The 13,890-nt window shown below is 39.6% G+C and overlaps 4 protein-coding genes across 4 annotated transcripts; 3 read left to right on the top strand and 1 right to left on the bottom strand.

Annotated features, from left to right (window-relative positions):
- The first annotated feature begins 467 nt into the window (after positions 1-467).
- LOC137740801 (amino acid transporter AVT6A) lies at positions 468-3,551 on the top strand. The gene is made up of 6 exons (XM_068480601.2): positions 468-921; positions 1,050-1,559; positions 1,891-2,043; positions 2,141-2,344; positions 2,610-3,075; positions 3,350-3,551. Exons 1-6 carry the CDS (start codon positions 894-896, stop codon positions 3,465-3,467), a joined length of 1,479 nt encoding a protein of 492 aa, XP_068336702.2. The 5' UTR covers positions 468-893; the 3' UTR covers positions 3,468-3,551.
- Positions 3,552-4,322: 771 nt separating this feature from the next.
- Positions 4,323-4,938, top strand: LOC137739643 (biogenesis of lysosome-related organelles complex 1 subunit 2). Its single transcript, XM_068479287.2, has one exon. The coding sequence runs from the start codon at positions 4,393-4,395 to the stop codon at positions 4,759-4,761; it is 369 nt and encodes a 122-aa protein (XP_068335388.2). The 5' UTR covers positions 4,323-4,392; the 3' UTR covers positions 4,762-4,938.
- A 186-nt stretch (positions 4,939-5,124) lies between these two features.
- EMB2076 (Pentatricopeptide repeat (PPR) superfamily protein) lies at positions 5,125-7,732 on the bottom strand. Its single transcript, XM_068479286.2, has 2 exons — positions 5,797-7,732; positions 5,125-5,490 (listed from the first exon to the last, which is right to left on the bottom strand). Exons 1-2 carry the CDS (start codon positions 7,360-7,362, stop codon positions 5,266-5,268), a joined length of 1,791 nt encoding a protein of 596 aa, XP_068335387.2. The 5' UTR covers positions 7,363-7,732; the 3' UTR covers positions 5,125-5,265.
- Positions 7,733-8,318: 586 nt separating this feature from the next.
- On the top strand, positions 8,319-13,525 carry LOC137739258 (SMAD/FHA domain-containing protein). Its single transcript, XM_068478813.2, has 12 exons — positions 8,319-8,773; positions 8,876-8,961; positions 9,117-9,196; positions 9,400-9,455; positions 9,701-9,749; positions 9,928-10,074; positions 10,265-10,360; positions 11,200-11,313; positions 11,472-11,602; positions 11,794-12,032; positions 12,124-12,909; positions 13,065-13,525. Exons 1-12 carry the CDS (start codon positions 8,409-8,411, stop codon positions 13,112-13,114), a joined length of 2,199 nt encoding a protein of 732 aa, XP_068334914.2. The 5' UTR covers positions 8,319-8,408; the 3' UTR covers positions 13,115-13,525.
- Positions 13,526-13,890: the final 365 nt, after the last annotated feature.

Here is a 13,890-nt window from a genome sequence, read left to right as displayed (position 1 = left end):
CTAGAATTTGGTTCGTCAAGTATAAATGCACACATCTTTATTCCGTTTCAACAACTTTGGTATCTTTTTATTCTTTACATACAAAAGAATCAGGCCATACAAGAAAAACTTGTCTATCACGGGTTCATATACAGTTTTTGTAGTTCAGTCACTTGGTAAGAGAAACGAAATAAAAATGGCATCAATTAGGATTTTTTTTTCTTATTTGCTCGTAAGACAGGAAACAAGATGTCATTCTCTCTAGAAGTGATCTACATGCAACACTTTTCTCTCATGCAATTGAGATTTATTGAAGAACCATTTTAGCCAAAAGCTATAAATGAATGAAAATGACCTAATTTTCAGCCCGCTAAAATGATCATTTTTTTTTTTGTTAGTATATCGTCCATATATCATGGTTGTATCACGAAAATTCTATCAATATATCGATATATAATCAATATATTATGAATTTTAAAAAGTTCAACAATTGAAATTTAATTTACATTATCCGCACCCTATTTCCAATTTTCCGTACACCAAAATTTTTGACGTTGCCAATTTCAACACATGTCTAATTTAACATGCCAAACCGGTTGGCGTGGTCTATGAAGCATCCTCCGCCGACGGTGACCACCGGACCACGCGTCGCGATCTCAACCTCTCTTGTAACTTGGAAACAGGAGTTTCTACTTCCTCGTACGAAACTCCAACTAGAGTCTACAGCACGTGCAGGAAGCTTCTTCCATTTGTTGGAACTTCAGCTTTAAATCTAATAAAAAACAAGATTTGGATGACGCTGACGTTGCTGTCGTCGATCGTACTTTTGGAATTCGCACACAGATCAATAGCCTCACCTAACTACATGTCGTATTCCGATCGAATGCGAACTCTCACTGACGAATGAACGATTCATGTACGCAAGCACATATTGTTTGACTGGTAGTTCAACTTCTTGAGTTCCACGGTTTGAACTTTCAGTCTTAAATTTTATGAACCTGCAGTTTTTTCATTTTTTAAGTTCGATTTCTCCCAAGATTTGATAACCCAGTTGCCCTTTTCGATTACAGTTCACAGTTCTGAACCAAAAACTTGGATCAAATTTGATGAACTGATAAAGTTTGAAGCTTTTGATGAGATTAGAGTTTTGGAGTTTAGAGTTGTGCGTTGGAATATGAGTACTAGAGAAGATGATGAGAACCAAAGCACCCCATTGCTGCCCACGAGTGAGAACGCAGAAGTTGAAGCTGGGTTTGCCGAGCCAGGCAAACCCAGCGGAGGAGCTTCGTTCCATGGATCTGTGTTTAACTTGTCATGCACGGTTATCGGTTCCGGGATCATGAGCCTACCTGCAACCCTAACAATACTGGGACTGATCCCAGGAGTCGCGTTGATCGTCATTGCTGCATTCCTGACAGAAGCATCCATTGAGATGCTGCTGAGGTTCAGCAAGCCCGGTTCGGTGTTTTCGTATGGTGATCTCATGGGGGAAGCATTTGGAAAAGTTGGGAAGGTTTTGGTTCAGATTTGTGTTATTGTCAACAACATTGGTGCTCTCACTGTGTATATGATTATAATAGGTGAAACTCTCAATGCCTTTCTTCTTATGTTTATGTTATGATTTGCCCCTCTCGTTTTTCAGTTTAGTTCTGAGCCTGCCTAATATTTTAAAACGCGTCAATTCAAGTAGGAAAAACTAATAGAAAATGTGTGAATTTGAGTATTAGAGGAAAATTGGCGCGTTTAAAGAGATTAGGGGCTTAAAACCAAACTGAAAGACGAGAGGGCAAAAAGGAAAGAGGCGATATTAAGTGCAGAGGTATGGCTACATTTTTCCGTGTTCTAAGGCTCGAATATTGTATGAATTTTGCTAAGCTACCAGGTTAAATCTTTTTTTTTTTTGGTGAGCAGAGGATGTTCTTTCCGGTTCGACTTCAAGCGGAGTTCATCATGCCGGCATTTTAGAAGAGAGGTTAGGGGTGCATTGGTGGACCGGGCGTGCTTTCATTCTGGTTGTCCTAACCGTTGTTGTATTTGTTCCGTTGGTATGTTTTAAGCGCATCGGTTAGTATCTCTTTCGTTGTTGTAAGAATCTACTGATGTTAAGTACTTGTTTCTGTTTACCAACAAAAAGACCAATCTTTCAGGTTCTTTTCTGCAGATTCACTGCGATTCACGTCAGCTATATCGGTTGCGCTGGCAGTTGTTTTTCTCGTCGCTGTCATCGTGATCACGGTGTACAAATTCGTATTGGGAAGCATAGAGGCACCTGCATGGTTTCCCAGTGTTACTGATTTGCCTTCCTTTCTTAATCTTTTCACTGCATTCCCTGTTGTGGTTTTTGCTTATGTCTGCCACTACAATGGTAAGCAAATTGATCCTCTCCTTATAGAGCAGCTTTCTTTCGTGAGCAGAATTTGTAGGAAAATGAAGTTTCGTAACAATATTATCATCAAAACATAATTATACGTTTGCCGTCATCCAGATTAAATTATCTGATAAGTTTAACAGAGACATATCCACATTTTGAAAAAGTGCAGTTAATCGCACCTATGTCAAACAAACTCATAACTATAAGATTATGATTTGAGGCATGCTTCGGTTGTCATGATCCGGCAATTTTGATGCAGTTCACACCATACAAAGTGAGCTCAAAGATACTCCAACAATGCCAGCAATCGTGCGTGCTACAGTTGCTCTCTGCGCCGTTGTGTATGTGATGACAGGCCTGTTCGGGTTCCTCCTCTTCGGTGACTCAACTCTTTCCGACCTGCTCTCCAATTTTGACACAGACCTTGGCATTCCATACAGCTCTGTCTTCAATGACATCGTGCGAATCAGTTATGCCGCCCATATTTTACTTGTGTATCCCATTGGTTTTTTCCCTCTCCGGCTGAACTTGGACGGCCTTCTTTTCCCCTCAGCCAGACCGCTGGCTTCAGACAACGTAAGGTTTTCGTTGATCAGCGCTGGAATCATTGCTATGACCCTCTTGGGTGCAATATTCATACCGAGCATATGGGTAGCTTTTGAGTTCACAGGTGCAACTGTTGGAGCCCTGCTTGCATTCATCTTCCCTGCTTGCATTGTTCTCAAGTGAGTCCATCTTCCTTTCCTTTACGCTGAAATTTCTTGCACATAGCCACCTTACCTACACATAAACTGGGATGCCTCTATGGCGGTATTTCCACACCAATCAGGCAATCACACGCCAAGCATTTTAACCAATGCACATGTCTGTGCGTGATTGATTTAGAAAACTGCTACAACGGCTCCTCTTAAGTGTTTAAATCGTAATGTAACGACAATCTCACATTTTGTTTCATCCCAAATCGTCGGAAAAATTAAGAAATTGAACATTTTGTTTCAGGGACCCTCACGGAATAGCATGGAGAAAGGACAAGATTTTGTCAGTGTTCATGATCATTCTCGCTGTAATCTCAAGTGTGGTAGCCATTTATAGTGATGCATATTCATTGTTGACATAGCAGGGGCTCTCAACTTATCAATTGAAACATGTCATCTATATGTGTGTGTATAGATACAAAATAAATAAATACATAATTCAGCAATACGTAACTTCAGCCATCTCATCTCTTCAAACCCTTCTAAACCCCAATCATCCCAATTTCGACTCATCCCCAACTCCCACCGTAACCTCCCCTACCACCCACAACAACTTGGAAATTAGGAGAACCTTATCCCATGACAACCCACCATCAAAAAGACTCAAAAGGAATTCATGACAATATTTTTTTTTTGAAAAATTCATGATAATATTAAAATTGTGATTCTACACATATATTGTACACTCAATGGTCCAACACAGTTAAATTTAATCAATCAACAATTTTGACAGAACTCAGATGTGTTAGAAAGGCTATTTAGAAGAGGCAGTTGTTGTGTGGCCTAGAAAAAGTCGAGAGAGTGGTAGTGATGACCTTTGGGTTTTCATTGTGGATGGTAGGGGACGGGTAGAAATTAAGGGTGGTTGAGGTTTCGAAAGAAAGGGTGGTTGTAGTTTTCTAGTGCAAGAATTTTTTTTTTAGAGTTTTAACGAAACACTTCTGGTACTGTTCACTTTTAATGAATAATCACATTTTTATCTTTCCCTGATACTATTTATTACACCTTTATTTGTCATTTTTCATTAAAACTAAAGCTTTTTTGAACATTTCGTTAATTTTCCTTTTTATTTTTTAATTTTTCTAATTTGCATAAAACAAGAGAATTATTAAGTACATTTGAAATTTTTTTTTTTTTTTGGTAAAGGATAATAAGTTAAGGATAATAAATTAAATGTAAAAAGAAAATAAATACGTCTGAATAAAATTTTTCAAAATAAACTGCTTCACACACAAAATCGAACCCAATTCAGTCGGGTCCGAACCGAACCCGAAGTTCCAAATTCCAATGGCTGCTGCTGAGAAGGAAGAGAAAAAAGACGAGCTCGCCGAGTCTATCAACGATCTCTTCGGCAGCGTCTCCGCCATGGTCGAATCGGAGCTCCAGGGATCGACCAACCACCTCGATCTCCTCGAAATGATGAACCTGCGAGTCGCCGAAGAGTACAAGGGATTCGGCGACGTGGCGGCGGGGCTGAGCGTGTTCGTGGAGCAGCTCAAGGCCAAAAGCGGCAGCTTCGAGGAGTACGTGAAGCAGATCGACGTCATCGAGAGGCAGGTGACGGAGTTCGAGGCCGTGATTTCGGTGCTCGACAGATACGTGTCCATGTTGGAGTCCAAAGTCCAATCTGTTCATCAGAATCCTCCGGTTTCCTGAATTCGAAAGTGTGTGAAAATTGTTCTTTTGTTCTGTTTGAATTTTGTGGCAATGTGTACATTTTGAAACGAGGTTTCCACAACGAACTTCAGAATGTTTGAGATTGCTTTAGGTTTATTGAAAGTACTTCTGCAAAGAATGCTTTTACTAGAAGCACAATAAAGTTTTTATCTTAAATCTGAATGCTTGTCAGAAAAGCGCTTGGAAATGCTCCATGAAACCAGATGGTTATTTTTTGCTAAGCACCGTCAGAAGCGCTTTTACCCATTCCAAAAGCATTTCCAGACATGCTCAAGTTTTGGCAACTCTAGAACGAGGTTTGCTTTGAACGGTCCTCCCTGAACATGGCGTGAACGACTGTCAAGCGTTGAAGCACAAATCAATTAAGCACGTGAGCGGAGACGCTAGCATTCGCCATCCATAGATGGTCATAGAAGTATAATGGTAAAATTTACAAGTATACATCCAACTGGTTCAAGTCATGAACAAGATGAACGACATCAGTTAACGGCGATAATAAGAAAACTTGTTACTTGTTTTGTAACGAGAAGGCTGCGGCTTCTTCTTCCGTCTTTGCAAATTTTGCAACATCATAGCCCGGGTTTTCCCATCGGGTTGCAGACCGCTCTCGCGCATCTTCGTGTAAAGCTTCTTTGCTAGTTCTGTTTTGCCTCGTAAGCACATTCCTTGAATGACAGCGTTATAGAGCGACGCATCTGGTGCAGCACACTGCAGAACAAAGTACACATTATGAAGGTCATTATCTTTGGGCAATGAGAGTCCAAATAACCTTGAAACAACAATGTCGATAAATTTCTTCCCTATATAAGTGGGGATATCGACAAAACAAAACACAGGTGACGCGAAGTACGTTTCATCAATAAAGTTAAGCATTACTGACAGTGGGAAAACGGTAGGAAAAACAAATGATCCAGTTTCGGGTTCACTAAAAAGAGTTTGTTTTATACATGATTTCACGAGAAATTAAAGAAAACTAACACAACCCTGAAAAATTAAGGAAACAAAAAAGCTTACGTTGAGGATTTCCTCGACTTCATCCCAGAGAGAACCCCAAATGCAACCTCGTATTAGTGACAGATGAGTAAATGTGTCTGCGGTGCACTTCTGGTGAACCATGTGCTCGTAAACTTGCAGTGCAACTTCAGGTTTCCTTGCCCTCTCACAAGCACTGATTACAAGATTATATGACGCAGTTGAAACTGACTGCCCAGAAGCTTCTAATTGCCATAAAAGCTTTAGAGCTTTATCCCATAGACCGAGCTTCGAACAAGACATTAAGGCCGTATTGTACAAATGAGAGTTTAACTGAGAGCCCTGACTTGTCTTGATACTCTCATAAAGCTTAAGAGCTTCACCGTGTCGATTTGCTCTATACAGTGCACCAAGTAATGCATTCCATGTGTAAGTGTCAGGTGAATGACCCAAAGATTTCATGATGTTATATACCTTGAATGCTAGTTCAACCTCCCCGGCTTTCCCAAGTGAATTTATCAATGCATTGAATGCAACTGGATTTGGCTTGAGTCCACTGTTCAACATATTATCGAAGATGTTTAGCGCAGTATCCCACTTTCCGTCCTTTGAGCATGCACCGATGATAGCGTGCATTGTATCATCCCCTGGTTCAAAATCATTTTGAATCATTTCATCATAAGCATCAAGAGCTAGCTCATGCTGACCACAACGAACAAAAATGCTAACTAAGAGGCAATAAGTTACTCGTGTTCCAGCATGGTCGTTGTCCTTAATACGTCTCCACAATCTCTCGGTTTCACGCCAATTCTTCACTTTACCACAAATCGATATCATAGTGTTATAGACGATGGTATCAAAAGCATCTCTTGCTTCACTTTCCTCTTCCATTTCCAAAAACATTTCGATAGCAGAGTCACAGCCCTCAACAACAGAAACTGCCTTAAGTACTAAGCTATAACTATGCCCCGTGGTCAACCTCTTTCTCTTCATAAACTCAAAAACCCTTAAACCGTCATCAAGCAGCCCGTTTCTCAAGAGGCAAGACAACAGCGAATTACAAGCATGTAAATTAGGACGAAGGCCTGATAGTTCCATGGAAGTAAACAGTTCCAACGCACTTCGAGTCTTATTTGTTCTACTAAGCACCAAAATCCGCTTCGATAATGTTTCTTCATCCATCTCCTCCAGATAACCAACCCTGTCCACATTCAATGTAGCCTTCCTATTCAAATTCGACTCGGGCTGGATCACAACCTCAGGTTCTACATCCAAGTCCTTGTCAAATTCCAACTCTCCCCAAGGAGGCAATTTTTGCTTAACAAAAGCAGCATCATCACCATATCCCTGGTTTCGAATCAATTTATCTTCTTCCTCTTCCTCACAAACCAACCCAGACTGCACACCAGCCACCATGTTCTGCAATGTCAGAGATTTCGCCTTCCTTGGCAACAACAAATTGGGCAACCACATGGAAACTAAGCACTTTTGAGAAAGCTGAAAGCCGATTTTACGGTTACAACTCGTTGGACTACATGGTTTGTGTTGGAGATTAAATCCATTTGCATTAATCACTACGGAAACTGAAACCCTCATCACCTCCCCCATAAACCCAGAATTAAAAACTAACACATGAACACATAAAGATTACAAATTTGGTATTTCTTCGATCATACGAACTGGGTTTTTTGATACAACTCACCTGAACAGCATGACCCAATTGAAGAATTCTAAGCTTCCAGCAACACAACAGCTTTCTGAAGCTCCAAGCAAGTATTTTGCGATACGGAAATTCTAAATTGCAGGGAAATTTTCTGCTTGGTAACCCAGAAATATCGAGAAAATCCGGAAACTGGAAAATTGTATCTTAAATTCAATGCCTTAAGAGCCGCCCAGTTCAAACTTGGTAGATTACGCTCTTCTTCTTCTTGCATACAGGAGAGAGCAAAATATCTGCATTTTTCTGAAGAGGTACCCCTGTTAAATCTCCATACGACGGCGTTTTACAGAATATTTTAAATTTGCAGAAGTAGGATCTGAACTTTTTCAATTTTGTGGAATCACCCCATCTGAATTTAACTTTTTTAATAACTAACCACCTAAATTTCACCTCGTGTTTGCAATTTCGTATCCAAACTTTTTAAGGGTTGTTTTCACAAGGGCATTCCTTGTCATTTATCACGATCTTGTACGGTAGTGAATAGTTATATTCGGAACAGGATCCTCTTTTGAACTAATGGTGAGGATCCTTTTGAGTAAACTCATCAGACCGTTCAAATTTTATCCAACGACTACAAATATGATGTCCTTCTAAAAGTTATAATAATTGTAACCGTTGGATAAAATTTGAACAGCCTGATAAGCTTACTCAGAAGGATCCTCACCATTAGTTCAGGAGAGGATCCTTATCCGTTATATTCAAGCTAATCTTCTTTATCAAACGAGGCCGAAGGAGATTAAAGTCGACAAAAGTGCTAAATTGTAATAAATAATTTGTTCAGTTGGTAATTACCTAAATTAAAAAAGTGAAGTGTCATTTGTGACGTTACAAATAAGCGCCAAAATACCAACCCGGCCCAGAGGCCCAACCCATTAAAATTTGGCGGTCGGCGCCTCTCCAACTTCCCTACGACTCGGCCGCTCTCTGAATTCCAATGACGAACGCCATGGGTTCTCCGCCAGTCTTCGACTCCGAAACCCTAAACACCGAACCGGCCGGAACGTCGTCGTCTTCGACCACAATGAAGCCCCCAATGGGTCCCCCGCTTCCCAAAAACCCTAGCCCTCCGCCACCACCACAGTCCGAAGCCCCAATCCCCGAAGACCAGCTCCAATCCAGTCCCGCCGTTAACGATTCAACCGAAGCAGCCGAAGAAAATGCCAAGCAGTCCTCAAACTCGAAGCCGCAATCTCACGGCGTCCCGATTCCGTACACGATTCCGCCGTGGAGTGCAGCTCCGTGCCACCAGTTCCAGCTCGAGGTTCTCAAGGACGGTGCTATCATCAGCCAATTCGATGTGTAAGCTTTTTCCTCTTCTTCAAGTTTCAAATTTCAAGATTTTAGTTGTTTGTGATCGAAAATTTCGAATTTCTGTTGTGATTGAAAATTTTGAAATTTCAGATACGAGAAAGGAGCATACATGTTTGGCCGAATCGACCTCTGCGACTTTGTGCTGGAGCATCCGACTGTTTCTCGCTTCCATGCCGGTAATTAACCGCCTCTTTCGCTTTGCATTTTAGCTTGTTTGTTGTGGTTTTGTTATATAGATTCAATAAAATTCTTGGGCCTGTTGCATTGTAATAGATTTTGGTGCCAAATGTGTAATAACATGTTAATTTTATGTTTTCACTCTTTTGTTTAGTTCTTCAGTTCAAGAGAAGTGGGGAGGCGTATATTTACGATCTTGGGAGTACTCACGGCACTTTCGTTAACAAGAATCAGGTACTTATGTGCAGATGATTGCTTTCATCGCTTTTAATCCATACCGTTTGGTCCAATAATGCAAACAGGCCTTGACCTGGGAAATCTTAGAGTTGTTTTCAAATTAGTAATTAACTTTGCAGTGTGGATGGCTGGGGTTTTTTTTATAATCTATACAAAGGCTCTTGATTGTTCCTAATGGTTTTCTCTTGCCTAATAATCAGGTGAACAAAAAGGTTTACGTTGATTTACGTGTTGGTGATGTCATCCGTTTTGGGCTGTGAGTATCTTCTTAACTCTCACTTCCTGTGTGTATCGTCTTGGGTGTGTAACTGTATTAGATTATGAGACATGGGCATTCGACATAACATTATAATTACATAAGATTATTTTGAGGAACCCATCATGATTAATTCATGGTCAACTGCCAGATACGGACCTAAAATGCCTTGTCATTGTAGAATATTATGTCTTTCTCATACGAAACACTTCTGATAATTGTCTTCCCCTTTCTTTTTGTTTTAGTTCAACTCGTCTCTACATTTTCCAAGGACCATCAGAGCTGATGCCACCGGTAAGACTTTCTTATTTAAATTCATTAATGCTTTAATTGGTAATACATGTGTATTATTCACTGACAATGATCTACATGAATTTGCATCCAGCGGTAAGTATCTACATGAATTTTCAAACTTTCAAAACAGAGCATATACTCATGAATAGTTCATGGATTAATCTTTGGTTGTATGTAGGAAAAAGACTTGAAGCTTTTAAAAATAGCCAAAATGCGTGAAGACATCCTAGATCAGGAAGCATCACTTCAACGGGCAAGACATGAAGCTTCTCTTGCTGATGGCATCTCATGGGGCATGGATGAGGATGCTATTGAGGAAGCTGAGGTTTGTGGGGTTTTATGATCACATCATTTTCATATGCGTTTTGGATATAAATTTACGTGAAATATATTACATATCCTGCTATTTTCTTCAAGTCTGAATTTTTTTTTTTTTTTTTTTTTTCCAATGATGAATTGAAAGAAGATAATTCTATTATACATATTACTGACTTTATGTGGTTTTGGAATTTTAGGATGACGGTGAGGAAGTAACTTGGCAAACATACAAAGGACAGCTAACAGAAAAACAAGAAAAAACCCGCGAAAAAGTACTTAAAAGATTGGAAAAGGCAAGTGGTTTTGATTCTTCTTCTCTTCTTTTTTTATCTTTTTATTAATGAAATGCTATCTTCCCTCGTTTGTTAGACCATTTTCTTTCCCATTATATATATCCTCAAGATACGTTTTTTAGAAATGAAATACTGTCTTCCTTGTATGTTAGGTCCCTCTGTTGTAAATTGTTTTTATCCTCAAGATATCTTGTTAGCATCTTATTGTTACAAGTTGTGTACGTTGCTTGGTATTGGATGAAAACAGTTCTTGAATTGGTATTCAGAAAGGTCACAACCAGTGTACCTGTTATGAGCATATTGAAAAAATTGTATATATTGCTTGGTTTCTGAGGAGAGCAACAATTCAAGTAAATTTATTATAATGGTAGAAATAGAGCACCTATTAAAATGGTTGAAAGTGCTGCTTGTAGCTGTAATCTATCGATTTCTGCATTCCGTTAATAGGTTGGTCATACCCGCATTAGTCATCTCAATTATGTGAATTCCTCCACCTTGTTTACCTGCTGTAGTTCTCATGTTACTGTGTTTAAAGATACACAGCGTGACTTTGACAAACCTGACCCCTTCTTCTCATTAGTTTCCATTTTTTAATGGGGAGATGGAAAGATGAAAGATTGGGAAACTTCTAAAAGTTGATGATAGAAAATTTGTTTTTACATAGTACAGAGGTATTCTCCCTTTATCTAATGTTGAAATGGATACCAATCAAATTATTCTATCAGAAACATAACAAACGATTTTTTTATAAAGGTCTTTAAGCTTTATGGTCAATCTTTGTGTATGTTGTTATGAAAATTTCTTGTCCTATCCTTACCATTTCATGTTTCTTCTTGTAGATTGCTCATATGAAGAAAGAGATAGATGCTATTCGTGCTAAAGACATCCCTCAAGGTGGGTTGACTCAAGGACAACAAACTCAGATTGCTCGAAATGAACAGAGAATGGAACAGGTAAAATTCTTCACAAATAGGCTTACACTGGTCCATTTCTTCTTTAAATTGGTAGTTGATAAACTGAAAGCACAAATGTTGTTGCGTCCATCAATTCCAAAGGGAAAAGAGACGGGGGCCTTTCTGGTTAACATGTTATCTGTTTAAATGTTTAACAGATTATGGAAGAACTTGAAAATCTGGAAGAGACGTTGAATGAGAGTATTCGAGAAAGTTTAGGTGCGCGTGTTGGGAAACCATCTCATGGTAAGAAGAAAGGAGCAGTTGAAGAAGAAGAACAACTTTTGAGGTATTTTATTAATAACAAAAACCTTGGCAAAAGTTGATCAGGGTATACCTATAACAGCAATCATGGAGTTGTGATTTTCGTAATCATTTGTGAATTTTGATTACTATAGAAATGGCATCCTTTAACTGTCAATTTGATATGGTTTCTCAGTTTATTTTTGTTAATGGTTGAAAGTCTTTGTTACTTTGCAGTGATGATGATGAATTCTATGACCGAACAAAGAAGCCTTCAAGTAAAAAGGCTGGTGAAAACCAAAGTGTTGAAACCGCTGACTCTCTTCTCGACAAGAGAGATGTGATCGTGAAAGAAATGGAAGAGAAGAAAGAATTGCTTTTAGTTGAGAAAGCCAAAATGGAATCAGAAACTGTAGAAAAAACTGATGCTGCAGATGCACTGGATGCATACATGTCGGGGCTTTCAACTAAGCTAGGTGAGTTTTTTGTGCTACCACCGATTTGTTAATAATTGGTTATAGGTGAGTATTTTGTGCTTTCACTTATTGTTGCTTCTTTCCTTGTTAGTGCTTGATAAAACCGAGGAACTTCAAAAGGAACTATCAGCTCTCCAGTCCGAGTTGGACAGGGTAATATTCCTTTTGAAGATTGCTGACCCAACTGGTGAAGCTGCCAAGAAAAGGGATTCAAAAGTGCAAGAGGTGCAAGAGTCTAAACCTATCAAATCTGAAACTCCTGCCGCTGCCATAAAAAAGCAACCTCCAATCAAACCAAAGGAAAGTAGCAAACCCGAACAACCAGCAAATGACTCTATACTGAAAGAGGGAACTATAGATGTTACCACGAATCCAGCTGCTGCCGAGATTGTAACTGATGCAACAGAAGGAGAAAAAGTTGTGTATACTGTTGCAAAGCCACAGTGGCTTGGGGCTGTTGAGGACAGTAAAACTGAGGAGAATCGTCAAGAGGCAGCACCTGCAGCACCTTCAGATGAGCACGAGGCTGATGGATTTATCGACTATAAAGACAGGAAAAAGGCTTTGGAGACGGAATCTGGGATTGAAAATGCTGCCCCCGGTTTGATTATACGGAAGCGGAAACAAGTTAAAGAATCTGAAGGTCATGACAATGATTCTCGTTTGGCATCCTCAACTGGACCTGAGTTCATGGCAGAGGATGCTGTGGCACTGTTGTTAAAACATAAAAGAGGCTATTATGCACCAGATAATGAGAGCCAAGACGTTTCAGAAGGGAAAAAGTCGAGCAAGGATAAGAAGCCTAAAAGAGTTCTTGGTCCCGAGAAACCTTCATTTCTCGATACTAATACTGAGGAAACGTGGGTGCCTCCCGAAGGTAATGCTATTTTGATTCTATGTTCTTGGTTATTACCTAATGTCTTTTTCGCGTTTGGGTGGAGAAAGAGTAACGACTGCTGAATCACTGATTGCTGCTATGTTCTTTTTTTGTTCGAAAAATTATAATGGTGCTTATCTATATGTTTCATTCAGGACAATCTGGCGATGGACGAACATCCTTGAACAGTCGCTATGGTTACTAGATCCGAATTCCTGTGGTCAAATTGACAGATTATTGTTTGAATGATCGTTTCTACGCCTATAATGTCATCGATCATGCTAAAACAGGGGGACGCAATGAGGGGGTAGTTTAGTAGCCATAACAATTTAGGGACGGATGTCGAACCTTTGTAAAGAGAGATGAAAGGCACAGCCAGATATATCTGAATTGCTGTTGCTTTACTTTCTGGTTTCAAAGCAAAGGTTAGAGCGAAATTGGTGCGATCAAATCCTTGGCTATTTGGGAAAGTGCTTTTAATAGTGCTTTCAAATAATTAAAAGCACTTTTATATCACCAAATGACAAAAAAAGTTAGAAGTGCTTTCTGAAAGAAGCACCTGTTATGTCTCTTTTTGGAACTTTTCTTGTTCTATTTAGACCTGCTCGGACTGAAACCCTTGACCATTCACTCTTTAGTCATTAAATTTTTAGCGAAAGATCTGACGGCCATGAATCTCGGTTTGCACCATAAGTGGTCCAATCAACAAATTGTTCCAAATTCTAATGATCTAGCGCATAGGTAGTATTTCAGAGAGATTATCATAGAACAACTTTGCCGTTAATGTAGCATCCCGAGCCACTAATACAAGGTCATAGCATCCCAAGCCACTAATACAAGATCATGTAAGGAGTCTTGCACGTAAATTTGTATTAGTAAATGATGACGACACTATAACGGTAAACCCGTTCCATCTAAATTCTCGGTGTTTTGAGGAAACGGTTCCATCCCTTAGTTGTGTCTGTATGTGAATACAAACAC

This window comes from Pyrus communis, chromosome 9 (genome assembly GCF_041283825.1).
Source record: "Pyrus communis isolate YQ-2024b chromosome 9, ASM4128382v1, whole genome shotgun sequence".
Lineage (NCBI taxonomy): Eukaryota > Viridiplantae > Streptophyta > Magnoliopsida > Rosales > Rosaceae > Pyrus > Pyrus communis.
The sequence above is the reverse complement of the archived record's forward strand: the minus strand, read 5'-3'. Positions and strand labels throughout refer to the sequence as shown.

What these genes read in the sequence shown, in the direction of transcription:
- EMB2076 (XM_068479286.2), bottom strand. Translation starts at nt 7,362, where the DNA reads ATGGGGGAGGTGATGAGGGTTTCAGTTTCCGTAGTGATTAATGCAAAT. An exon ending in AAGTCGAGGAAATCCTCAAC is followed by an intron (nt 5,491 to 5,796) that starts GTAAGCTTTTTT and finishes TTTGTTCTGCAG; the next exon opens with TGTGCTGCACCAGATGCGTC.
- LOC137740801 (XM_068480601.2), top strand. Translation starts at nt 894, where the DNA reads ATGTACGCAAGCACATATTGTTTGACTG. An exon ending in TGTGTATATGATTATAATAG is followed by an intron (nt 1,560 to 1,890) that starts GTGAAACTCTCA and finishes TTTGGTGAGCAG; the next exon opens with AGGATGTTCTTTCCGGTTCG. An exon ending in CCTGCTTGCATTGTTCTCAA is followed by an intron (nt 3,076 to 3,349) that starts GTGAGTCCATCT and finishes ATTTTGTTTCAG; the next exon opens with GGACCCTCACGGAATAGCAT.
- LOC137739258 (XM_068478813.2), top strand. Translation starts at nt 8,409, where the DNA reads ATGACGAACGCCATGGGTTCTCCGCCAGTCTTCGACTCCGAAACCCTA. An exon ending in CTTTCGTTAACAAGAATCAG is followed by an intron (nt 9,197 to 9,399) that starts GTACTTATGTGC and finishes CCTAATAATCAG; the next exon opens with GTGAACAAAAAGGTTTACGT. An exon ending in ATGAACAGAGAATGGAACAG is followed by an intron (nt 11,314 to 11,471) that starts GTAAAATTCTTC and finishes AATGTTTAACAG; the next exon opens with ATTATGGAAGAACTTGAAAA.
- LOC137739643 (XM_068479287.2), top strand. Translation starts at nt 4,393, where the DNA reads ATGGCTGCTGCTGAGAAGGAAGAGAAAAAAGACGAGCTCGCCGAGTCT.